Here is a 12,924-nt window from a genome sequence, read left to right as displayed (position 1 = left end):
AGTGTAGATATACCCTAAAGTCAACAATATTGATAGAGATGTTTATAAAATAATGAATGGCATAGATAAGATAACCAGGCGCTCCTACTTACTCTCATACGAGAGCAAAGAATCACCCAATGAAATTAAAAAGCTAACACTGATAAAAGGAAATATTTTATGCAACATGAAATATACATGGGGAACTCATTGTCACTGGATATTAACATGAAAAGCTTAGGAGAATTTTAAAAAAATAGTCATTTACATAGCTAAAAAGAAAATCCACAGTTACATTAGATAGGCATTTATGACGGAGTTAAACTTTCATGCTTTAGGCAGAGGGTAAACACATAGGGATAGGAAAGAATTTCCCCTTTGGGAAAATAATCCCATAGTCGCCCATTATCAGGTTTCTTTCTGAAGCATTCACTTTTAGTCAGCAGCAGAGAAAGCAATCGTATACTGAACTGGTATAGCAATTCTAATGTTCCCATTATGGGCTTTTTTCAGCATCTGCTATAGACTGTGTTCAGAATACATTAATTCTAAGCTGTATCTTTTTGCCTCTTCTCAGTTCAGTGAAAGTGGCACTAAGCAGTGCAAAACTAAAATAAAATAGGCACAGAAATACAGCATGTCCTTCTAACAGTACCCTAGAAAATAACCAGTGGGATCAATAGGGAAATTAAGGATATTTTCTTGTCTATTACTGTTTAAATCCTTCAGTTCTTGTCGCTTTCACTACAGTGTTGCATAGTTAACAGTATGTTATCTTTCAATACTTACTCATTGGAGATTTCCTCAAGGCAGATGATGCCATGCCAAACATCTCTCCATCATCAACTCCAAACTCTGTAGCATCTTCAAAGTCATCTCCATCGCTATCACTCACCATATGAACATCAGTGCATTGCTATTCAAAAAAAAAAAAAAAAAAAAAAAAAGCCTGTTACATAGTTAAGGCACCTTTAGTGAAACACGCAAATATAATGCTGAAATGAAGAACTATATACTGAAAATGCCTTTCTTTAGATAAATAAAATCTTGTCCGTGCAAACACAGCACTGCAGATCACAACACTTGGGTGCCCTCTGCGATTCGCTCCCTGTAGTCTGTGCTGCAGTGCAGTGTTGACATAGCTTTTGTGGGAGGCAGTCCTCAAAACTATTGGGATGAGACCCAACCTAACCCAATTCCCACAATCACAAAATCCAGGAACACTTGGTCCTACTCTGGCATACCAGATTACGGTACTCTCAGTGGCCACCAGACTAACCACTTATACATATCAATGTGTGTAGGCGGACACACAAGGCTGCTGCACCAAGAACTCAGGTCCCCCTCAATCTAGCTGTGCCTCCACCAGTGGCCTTCAATGGTCAACCGTTCTGGATTCTGCAAAAGTGACACTCCACCTCTTCTCACACAAACATGGTTGAGGAGGCCTTCTCCCTCAACCATCTTATGCTAAATTGCCCTTTAAGTGACTTCCTTGCAAGGACTACCCTCCCCACCACGCCCAATTTAGGAGTTATGATGACGTTACTATAGAAAGAAAGAAAGCCACTGGAATGTATGCTAGGAAAAAACAATGCTGTTACAATTTCACAACTTCAGTGCAAATAGACAACAGTAACCACAAGAGAAACCCAGAGTACCATACATCCATGCAGGGCCAGCTCCAGTGTTTTTGCTGCCCCAAGTGGCAGGGAAAAAAAAAGCCGTGATTGCGATCGGCGGCAGCTCCACCGCACCACTTTCTTCTTCGGCGGCAATTCAGTGGCAGGTCCTTCCCTCCAAGAGGGACTGAGGGACCTGCTGCTGAATTGCTGCCAAAGAGCCCAACGTGCTGCCCCTTCCCCTTGGCCACCCCAAGCACCTGCTTGCTGGGCTGGTGCCTGGAGCCAGCCCTGCATCCATGACTCCCATCCCCCAGGCGCCCACACCAACCAGCCTTAAACCAATCATATATGAAGCCATGTCTACACTCCAGGTGCTCCAGCAGCACAGTTATGGAGCCATAGATATGCCACTGTAACCCCATAGTTTAGACACAGATTACAGAAACAGAAGGGGGTTTTCTATTGCTATAGGAACTCCACTTTCTTGAATGACAGTAGCTGGGTCGATGGAACCAGTCTTTCGTTGACCTGTCTCCATCTGCATCAAGGGGATAGGTAAGCATAGCTACAGCATACAGTGTTATGGATTTTTCGCATTCCTGATTGCTGTAGGTATGTTGAGCTACGTTTTAAGTGTAGATCAGGCTTAAAACACCATGCCCTACATGAGTGACTTGAGGGGCAATAAGACTTCACATGTTTGTCTTAAATAATCCTTTGTGGCAGTGAGTTCCACAGGTTAATCACATTTTGTGTAAAACAAGTATTGCTTTTTCAGTTTTAAATTTGTTGTCAATTTGTTTTCAATTTCATTATATGTGTATGTTCTCTTTCTCTTGATGTGCCATTGATTTGCAGGCCTTTATCTTTATTTCCCCCCCTCAATGATTTACAGAGCCAATTTACTCAATTTTCAAGTGCAAGAACGATAAATTCAAATTATGAGGCCTCCTAATGCAAACTAGGATCTTAAAATCAAGCCACGGAAACACTGGTTCATGATCAGTCATCAGTAATATTCTGTCCTTCATTACACCTGTAGAAAGAGAAGGTTACTCACCTTGTGCAGTAACTGAGGTTCTTCGAGACGGTTGTCCCTGTGGGTGCTCCACTTTAGGTGTCTTTGTGCCCTGCACTTGTAATCAGAGATTTGTAGTAGCAGCACCCCCGGTGGCCACACATGTGCGGTATCCATCTCACGCGACCGAGTGGCCACTTACGTGCACAGCCAACTGTCCCTCGGTTCCTTCTCTACCCTACAGAATCAGCATGAAATGCTGAAGTAGAGGGAAGGAGGGAGGGTAGCGGAGCACCCACAAAGACAAACACCTCGAAGAAACTCAGTTACTGCACAAGGTGAGTAACCTTCTCTTCTTCGAGGAGCGTCCCTGTGAGTGCTCCACGTTAGGTTACTATGGAGCAGTACCCCCAGTGGAAGGTGGGGCTTCAGAGTATCTTTGCTGAAGGCAGACAGCACAGAGAGTCCAAACTGAGTGTTAGGAGAGGAATGTTGTTCCAGGGCATAATTTTGTGTAAACATGTGGGCCAAGGCCCAGGTAGCTGCCCTGCAAATGCCTACAATAGGTACATTGTTGAGGAACGCCCTGCAAATGCCTGCAATAGGTACAACGTTGAGGAACGGGTAGTCCATCTCCCACTTGTGGGTTTGTGAGAAGTGTCTGCTCAGATGGTCTGCCATGGCATTCTGCAGTCCTGGCAGGTAAGCTGCAGAAATGTCTATCATGTTGGATATGCACCATTGCCATAGGTGTAGTGCCTCAATGCAGAGAGGGTATGATTGAGCTCCGCCTTGTCGGTTTATATAAAACGTGCAGGCTGTGTTGTATATACATTGTTGAGGACGTGAATAACGCTCTGGTGGAGTGTGTACAAATCCCAGGTGGATCAGGGATGTTGCTCTGATGATAGCACAAGTGGATACAGCCAGAAATCCACTTAGATAGTCTTTGTTTAGAGATGGCCTCACCCTTCGATCACTCTGTGACCAAGAGAAAGAGACATGACTATTTTCTAAATGTCTTTGTTCTTTCTAGGTAGAAAGCTAGAGCTCTACAGACGTCAAGAATGTGAAGGGAAACCTCCCTGGTGTCAGCAAGTGGTTTCGGAAAAAGTACAGGTAAGTAAATGGGTTGGTTTAAATGAAATGAAGAGGCTACTTTAGGTATAAATTTAGGGTGGGGTCTCAGGATCACTGTCTTTATGGAATGTAGTATACGGCAGGTGTGCCATGAGAGCCTACTCATCTTGCTGAAGTGATCGTGAAAAGGAAGGAGACCTTCATCGATAGATGTAGCAGTGAGCAAGTCACAAGAGGTTCAAATGGTTTACCCATGAGGGTGCGTATCGCAAGGTTAAGGTTCCATATAGGAGTAGGGTGTTTTAGGGGAGGGTAGATGTTGGTCATGCCCTTTAAGAATCATTTAGTTGTTGGATGAGCACAGATCATGGTTCCATCTACCTTACCATGTAGTGAGGTGATCTCTGCTAATTCTACCTTTATGTAGCTACTGGAGAGGCCTGCCTTTTTAAGGCCTAGCATATAGTACAGGACTCTGGGTAGAGGGGCAGAACGAGGAGACTTACGATGAGCCTTGCATCAAGGGCAGAAACATATCCACTTATGAAAGTAAGTTTTGCGTGCACTCAGTTTGCAACTGTTCAAGAGAAAGTCTTTAACCTCCTCAGAGTAATCCTGATCCAGGCCTGTTAGCCATGGAGTAACCAAGCCTTGAGGCAGAGAATCGCTAGGATGGGGTGAATGATGCGGCCGGCCTCCTTTGTCAGGAGATGAGGAAGTTGTGGAAGGGTTCGAGGTGGGCGCACGGCCAACGCGTTAGGTGTGGGAACCACATCTGTCTAGGCCGCGTGGGTGCAATGAATATGACTCTGGCCTTGTCCTGTCTGATTTTGTGTAGCACTCGGCTTAATAGAGGAATTGGGGGGAACATGTACATTAGTGGTGCTTCCCATTTTGTGAGGAAGGCATTGCTCAGTGAGTGATGCCCGAGCCCTGCTCAGGAGCAATATTGAGGACATTTAGTATTGTGAGCTGTTGCGAATAAATCTATAGCAGGGAACCCGCACTCGTTGAATATGGTCATGAGGGTCGGGTAGTCCATCTCCCACTTGTGGGTTTGTGAGAAGTGTCTGCTCAGATGGTCTGCCATGGCATTCTGCAGTCCTGGCAGGTAAGCTGCAGAAATGTCTATCATGTTGGATATGCACCATTGCCATAGGTGTAGTGCCTCAATGCAGAGAGGGTATGATTGAGCTCCGCCTTGTCGGTTTATATAAAACGTGCAGGCTGTGTTGTCCGTGAAGACATTGATGGTATTGTTGCAGATAAGCGGAAGGAAGTGTTTGGATGCTTTTCTGACTGCTTGGAGCTCTAGAATGTTTATATGTAGGTTGGTTTCTGCTGTGAACCAACGTCCCTGAATGGTGGTGGTGTCCAGATGGGCTCCCCATCCCAGTAGGGCGGCATCTGTGGTGATTGTTAAAGTGGGAAATTTTGTTGAAATGGGACCCCCAAGCAGATGTTTTGTGGTTGCATCCACCACTTGAGGAAATCCTTCATTCTGCACGGCATAGTGAGTTATTTGTGGAGGGAATGCTTGTGTAATATACAGCAGGTGAGGAGCCAGGCCTGTAGGCATCTCATATGCAGTTGGGCATGTTTGACTACATAAGTTGTAGCAGCCATATGCCCAAGCAGTTGTAGGCAGGTCCTGGAGGATGTTTGGGGGCTGTCTGTGATTGTCATCATCACCCTGGTTTTAGGTTGAGGTATCGCTATTGGAGTAATCTCGCTTGTGCTGCAGGACAGTCAAGATAGGCTCCTATAAACTCTAGTTGTTGGACAGGAAACAGGGTGGGCTTTTGGACATTTATTTAAAACCCTAGGCTTGTGAAGAGGGTTACAGTGGTTTGAGTAGCTTGTACTGCTGTCTGCTGAGCTGGTGCTCTTATGAGGCAGTCGTCCAAGTATGGGAAGATCATTAGCCCTAGCCTGAGGAGGTGAGCTGCTGTGACAGCTAGGACTTTGGAGAACACCCTTGGAGATATCAACAAGTCGAAGGGTAGTACTGTGTATCGGTAATGTTGATGGCCTAGTGTGAAGCGCAGAAATTGTCTGTGTGCTGGATGAATGTGACATGAAAGTAGGCATCCTGTAGGTCGATGGACGAGAGCCAATCCCCTTTCTCTAATGTCAGAATTATGGTTGCCAGCATAACCATTTTGAAGTGCTGCATCATTACAAACTTGTAGAGTTTGCGTATGTTCAGAATGGTCTCCAGCCCCCATTCTTTTTCTGCATGAGAAAATAATGAGAATAAAACCCTTTTCTCCTGTGTCGGAGTGGTACTATTTCCATGAGCTCCTAGTTGCAGGAGATGGTTTATTTCCCGCTGCAACAGGATCTTGTGAGAGGGGTCACTGAAGAGGGACAGGGAAGGTGGGTGGGTAGGGGGAGTAGAAATAAATGGGATAGAGCAACCCTTCTGGGCGATTTCCAGCACTCCTTTGTCTGTAGTGATGTTGTTCTAGACTGGGTAGTGTGGTAGCAAGCAGTCTCCAAAGAGGCGGGAGGTCATCTGATAATCCGGCATGGGAGAAAACAGAGGTCTCGAGCTCTCAACCATTACTTCAAAACAGTTGACAGGATGTTGAAGGTTGAGACACGGAGGTTGATCCTGGTTCTGCCTGCACCTCACTTGTTTTTGCTTGCGGCATTGATCGTATTGTCTCTGGGGATGGGAGCACGGGGCGGGATGGAGTCTTTGGGTATAAAATCTGCCCTGTTTTTTCTTGTCTGGGGGAACGTAAATACCTATGGTCTTCAAGGTGGTTCGAGTCCTTTAAGGGACTTAGGGATGCATCTATGGGTTCCGCAAATAGTTTTTGTCCCTCAAAGGGAATGTCCTCAACTGTGGCTTGCACTTCCCCTAGGAAATCCAGAGAGGTGGAGCTATCATGCTCAACGCAGAATCATGGATGTAGCAATGGAATGATTTGCCATGTCAGCAGAATCAAGGGAGGCCTGCAGTGCTGTTTTGGCAATTAAGGGGTCCTCTGCAATGTTCGCTTTGTATTGCTCCTTTGACTCCTCCAGTATTTGTTCAATAACAGATGTCATTTTATTAAACAAGTTGTAGGTATATTTCGCCAACAGAGCAGAGTAGTTTGCTATGAGAAACTGCAGTGAGGCTGAGGATTAGGTTTGGCATCCAAAGAGATCAAGCCTTTTCCAGTCTTTGTCATAAAGGGTGTTTTTTGACTGGTGCTGTTTTACCCTTTTGGTTTACTGCCTCTATGGCCAGTGAATTTGGAGCCGTAAATAAGAACTCAGCCCCTTTCGCTAGTATGTAATATTTTCTGTCCGAGCGTTTACAAGAGGGTGGGACAACGGTTGGTGTCTGCCATCTCATCTTTGCAAGATCCATTATACCAGTGTTAATGGACAGAGCTATCTTTGCTGATGGGGATGCCTGCAGGATGTCAGTAAGTTTGTGCTGGGTCTCTGGCAGCTCTGCTAAAGAGATGTTCAGGGATTCTGCAACTCTTTTGTATTAGTCCTGGAAGGACTTGAAATTATCACCTATGGGGTAGGAGGTGGTGGCATAACTGTTTCATCTGGGGACAAGGAAAAAATATGGGTGGGTAGCAGTGTGTCGCTTTCAGGATGAGAAAACAGAAGAAAACTGGCAAAAACGATAAATAAAGATGGGAATATAAGCAATTCACGAGACAGACAGGTGCTGCTGTCACTCCGACTCAAGCCAAAGGCGGTAGAGAAGGAACTGAGGGATGGTTGGCTATGCACGCTAAGTGGCCACTCGGAGCAGCGCGAAATGGCTATTGCACATGTGTGGCCAACTGGGGCACTGCTACTACAAATCTCCGACTACAAGCTCAGGGCGCCAAGCCACCTAAGGTGGAGCTCCCACAGGGACACTCCTCGAAGAAGAACCCACTATTTTCAATTACCTCAACTGTGCAAATCACATAAATTTAATACCTTAGATTCATAAAACATTTTAGGAAATCAGACTTCAGCTTTTTTCAATAAGGTTGTATAGGTGTAACACAGGACAAGATTTAGCATTATTATTGAACTTGGTTAACAATTCTCTTGCTGATGTCTAAACCAGACTAATCCAGTTCACTTTCCCATACCTATTTTGTCTCTCTAGCCAAATATAGTTTTCAGAGTGTTAGCCTGCAGCTTGACAGTGGTTTATAACTACAGTAAACCAACTCGACTGTGCTAATAAGATTGAAACACACCCCCTTTTTGCCCATCAAGCCAGGGCTTAAGGTGCTAGAGCACTCTACATAAAATGGTTGGAAAAAAAATTGTTTAAAATGGCAAGGTGCCTATTTTAAATTCAACCTGAGGCGAAAGGCAAGCAGGGAAAATTTCAGCCCAAATAGTCTCTCAGAGTTGTAAGCAACTGAAAGCAGAAGTTTATCAGGGAATACATCAGGCAACTTCAACTACAGGTGTCACTAACGGTACTGGCTATAAGGATTCAAAAGTTGTATACATTTTACTTTTTAGTTTTCTTTTGATTATTTTTAATAGTACTTCACTATGACTCCCTTGCTTTGGTTCTTCCCTCATTTTCTTTAGCTCCACTTTTTCTTTCTTTCTAATGAATATCTTGTACAGGCACTGTAGATTGATTGGTTTTAGGCATCCACAGTAGTCAACACTAGAGGAGAAAATGACTAATGTAGAACAGGCTTCTGGACATTCCCTCCCAGAGTATATTTGTAAAGTTGACAGATTTTTCTTACCTCCTCTGACTGTTCTCTGATTTGTGCAGGTGAAGATCTTCTTCCTACGGTAAGTCGATGGCAAGGATAAGTGAGCCCCGATGCAGCTAGAGTCATCTGCAACAAAGCAGCAATTATTGATTAATGTAATTGTCTCGTTTCAGAATATTTTTGCTTTTTGGGTTAAAAACTGCACTGCAGATGTCTGAATGAATTATACCATGACAAAGACTGAAAAATAAAAATAATTCATCACATGAAAATTATTTAGGAAAAAAAGCAGCCACAGTTGTACAATTACTGTTAATAGGCTTATATTGCAACATCCTCTCTTATGCGAAGAGCCTCAATAACTCATTCTCAACTGGACATACAAGGCTACAACATCTCTCTGCCTTAAGTTTCTCTACAGCTATGCTAAGTCATCAATAGAAAACTTGCCAACAGAAGATGAAATGCCGTAGCAGAGGCCACCTGAAAACTGGCTGCTGTTTCTTTCAACAGCTGCCCCAGCAGCACACAGATGAGCTATGAGAATTATTATGTTCTGAACCCTATAAAAACTCTGTACATATTTCACATAAGAAGAGTAATACAAGAGATGTGATAATTGTTTCCACTGGCATTTCAGCTTTTTGCTAAGATACTAGCATCACAGTTGTTAAAGACCCTGGCATACTGGCTTGAGTTTGTTTCCATACTGAGAATTTTTCCATATTAAGAGAGGCTAATAGATCAAATTATAAAAGTAGTTATCTAGTGGAGCTCAGCTATGATAAAAATGCATGTAAATCATTTTCCCTCCCTAATCAATAAGTAAAGTAGCAAACAAAAGACAAGTTAAGGTACTAAGGGATTAATTAAAAACACTATTTAAATAACTTCAAAATACAAAGTTTAATATAAGAAGACATTAAAGGTACATCATAATCCAAATGTTACAAATATATATTTTTAAAAACCTATTTGTTAACGTGGAATCTCCCTGTATAAAGTTTAATTAACACTAATACTGAAGACATATGTCATGCTTCCCATTTAAACATCGACACCCAGGAACTCAGCTATGGTGGTGAACCTGCAGTCAGTGTAGGAAGAATATCTATTAATCAATCCTAAGGGAAAATAAGAGGTATCTTTTAGCTATCATCATACGCCTACATTTAAAATGAATGAAACAGTAACAGTAAAGACATAGCAATTGCCTGAAAGACATGGTGGTTAAATATCCACTAATATGAGGGAATAATCTTAGAAGATCCAATTATGTACCTTCCTCCAAGGACAGACTCATTAATTTCAGTGTGAATTAAAAGTACTACTCAACGTAAGTACATAAACACATAGTCTTTTCACAGTACAAAGCACCACAGACTCACATCGCAATGAACAGTAAACACAGCATGCAAGAGTCATTGGTGAGCAATCTTCTTCAACGTTTTGCAAGTCTTCACACAGCCTTGAAAAGTGACATATTGCATCCCATGCTGTCAGCCATATTGCTGAACCACACTCACTGAGGGTGCCCCATGTCCCGGCACCAATCCCTGCAAAACTTGCTTTGGTGATGTTCCTCTGCTAATCCAACCCACAGGTTCCACAAGTTTTCTTTGTCTGACTAAACTGATATCAGGTATCACTCCAGTTATGCTTTAAATTTGGGCGATTACCTACCTCATCATTTGTCATGTGAGAAGTACAGTTCCTGCGCAGCAATCACCATTTCAATTTCAAGCCAGAAAGCCTCTTAATGTCCGGTTTCGGTAGCATCCATGTCTCGCACACACATAGCAAGATGCTGAAGACAAGAGACTGCAGCGACTTCATTTTTACATTTCATGGTAACACTCTTGCTTAGCCAACTGAAAGTCAGCAGAAAGTCGCTAGAGCAGCAGTCCCAAGTCCAATTCTATGTTGGCTCTCTAAGAGATGTTTAGCACCCAATATAGTCATAGTACCTAGGTATTTAAAATTATTCAATGCACTGCTAAGAAAATAGGACACTTGGAGGCTTTCTTCCTCTTCAGATTTGGGTAGAGATATCACCTTTTCAAAGACTTAGATGTTACCATTGTCTTTGTTTTTTTCATCTTTAGAACTAACGTCTTCCACTACTGCTCTTTCTGGCAATTTTGGCACCCCTTCTTGCAATAATCCAATCCAGTCAATATCATCTGTGTTTTGCTGATGACTAATTTTTAATCCACCAATGAATATGCCCACCTGTAAATTTCCATGAATGGCTTATCTTAACATTTCTTCAAGAGAACAATGGAAGAGCATTGGTGATAGCATGCAGCCCTGTCTGACACCTATCCTTCAATTAAGTCAATTATTTTGTTCACACCTTTTGAACACTGAAGCCATTGTACTTTCACAGAGAATTTGTATCAACCTTGTTACATTTCCACCAAGTCTGACCTGCGGCAGGATTGCTCAAAGAGGTTATGCCATATTCTGTCACCTTAGAAAAATCCACAGAGACATGGACCACTTTCCCATCATTCGCCAACACTTACTCGCATAGCACAGGCAGACTAAATATTTGCTCTACTGTAACTCTCTTGGCTCTAACCCTGGCTTGTTCTTCAGCCAGAAAGTTTTCCATCTTGAGCACAATTCTCTTCAGGATGATTGATTTTGATGGGAGTCAGGTGCCTAACCTGCTTAGGTGCTTCTGTAAATCCCATGAGGCATCTATCAGCATCTAATACCTTTGAAAATCTGGCCCTTAGATTCTTAAAAACCTAAATTGCTTAAGCATTTTTGAAAATGTTACTCCTATGTCTTCCACTGGTCCAGAAGGGTTATAACCCCCAGATACTCTACAACTCTGAGATTCTCCTCTAGCTAAAATGGCAGGGGTTCTGTGTTCTTTTCTGGGTTCTATCCCTAATGCTGCCTGGGTGCAGTTTAGCTGCTGATCATTGTTTATCTTGTTTGGGGCCCTAAACTTGCTGCAATCTCATTTATTGGAAAATCTGAAAAAAAGGTATGTTGAGAGATTTCATCATTGACTAATTTAGATAATTATCTTTTATTATAAAACACAGGAATGTTTTTATGCTCTGATCTAAAGTGCTTTATAAGAGGTGGCTTTAAAAAAAATCCTCCAGAATTTAAGAAACATGACTAATTTTTACAAAAAAATTCAGCACTTTGAAATAAATTTTGAATTTTTTTTTAAAAGATACCTATTAAGAAGTTTAATTTTCACCCCATTAATATGTAGCCAAATAGTTATGTCCGCTATATTTAACTACAAATTATTGGGCTTGATACACGAATTACTGGGTGACATTTAATGACATGTTATGCAGGAATGTCAGATTGCATTATTAGGATGATTCTTTCGGGTTTTAAAATCCATGAAATCATCCAAAGGTTTTCAATCATTTTCTGGGCAGTTTGAACAGATCTGAAATTATCATGCTAGGTTTTGTTTGGCAACAATTTCAATCTCTGTAGAATATGACCATGACAAAAGCTTTGGTACTCTACCAGCATTATTGATTCATATCAGGATGCTTCTAGATATGTGGTTTGCTACGATTCCTCTTCAGAGTGATTACAGGATAGAAAAAATGTTTGCTGTATCCTACAAAATACTATTTTGTTCTCTTGGCCATGGGGTGATTTAAATTATATTTCTCTCTCTCTCTCTCTCTCACACACACACACACACACACACACGCACACACACCAGCTCCATCATTAGACTGTAAAATCTTTAAGGATGATGTAAATTTGATCTATCTTTAACCAAAAGCCAAGAATAAATCATAAGTCTGACATTTTATTTACTGTAGTGAGTACACTGGAAATGCCCTATTTATATTTTTTCACCATGTAAGCTGCTTTTATCACTTATGCACTAGAGCTCACAAAGCTTTAATTTGCTGCAGGTTGAAGCAAGCTGATTAAGTACGCTAGTTACCAAGTGAATGCTACCTGCCCGGACTAGCCTACTGTCACATTCTTGTAGCGGGGTTAAATAGCAGTTTAGTCACATTAAAAAAAAATACAGTCAAAAAGGATGTGACTAATAATAGTATGGAACAAATGAAATATTAAAACAGGCATACAGGTCAAGCTCAATTATCTATGAAACTCTTGTGTCAACAACGCAAGAATTGCATTCTCGATTGCAATACTGGCATTGCCATTTTACATCTCACCTTGCATTCAGTAAGTTTATGAGATTTAAAAATAAACAACTGACGGCCACAAATTCTGAAACTTTGCCTAAGCTACCAAACTTGAAACATTATACAAAAATAATGGTTAACTTAGATAGGTGCTCTCACAAAAAGGAAGACCAAAAAATTAAGCCTTCCACAACACTAACCTCTCTCAAGAACTGAAACACAAAATGGTTCTCTTTTAGAAGGTCCCTACAACACAAGTATTAAATACTCTGTTTTGTATTCTCTATGTAAAGAACCAATCAAAGTCATAAGTTCAAGCACACAGTTCCTATACCTTTCTCCATACTTAGCCTACATGGCTGTTTTTCTAT

General features: G+C 41.9%; 1 protein-coding gene across 3 annotated transcripts in view; it reads right to left on the bottom strand.

Moving 5' to 3' along the window:
* Positions 1-12,924, bottom strand: part of FAF1 (Fas associated factor 1) — a 307,409-nt gene that overhangs the window by 104,855 nt on the left and 189,630 nt on the right. For all 3 annotated transcript variants that reach the window (XM_030571511.1, XM_030571512.1, XM_030571513.1), the window contains 2 exons: positions 8,427-8,522; positions 769-895 (listed from right to left, as the gene is read on the bottom strand). In XM_030571511.1, coding sequence (XP_030427371.1) covers positions 769-895; positions 8,427-8,522 — 223 coding nt within the window. The remainder of the gene's footprint in view (positions 1-768; positions 896-8,426; positions 8,523-12,924) is intronic.

Source organism: Gopherus evgoodei, chromosome 8, assembly GCF_007399415.2.
Source record: "Gopherus evgoodei ecotype Sinaloan lineage chromosome 8, rGopEvg1_v1.p, whole genome shotgun sequence".
Classification (NCBI taxonomy): Eukaryota; Metazoa; Chordata; order Testudines; family Testudinidae; genus Gopherus; species Gopherus evgoodei.
Note: the sequence above shows the minus strand (reverse complement) of the source record. Positions and strands in the feature narration are given on the sequence as shown.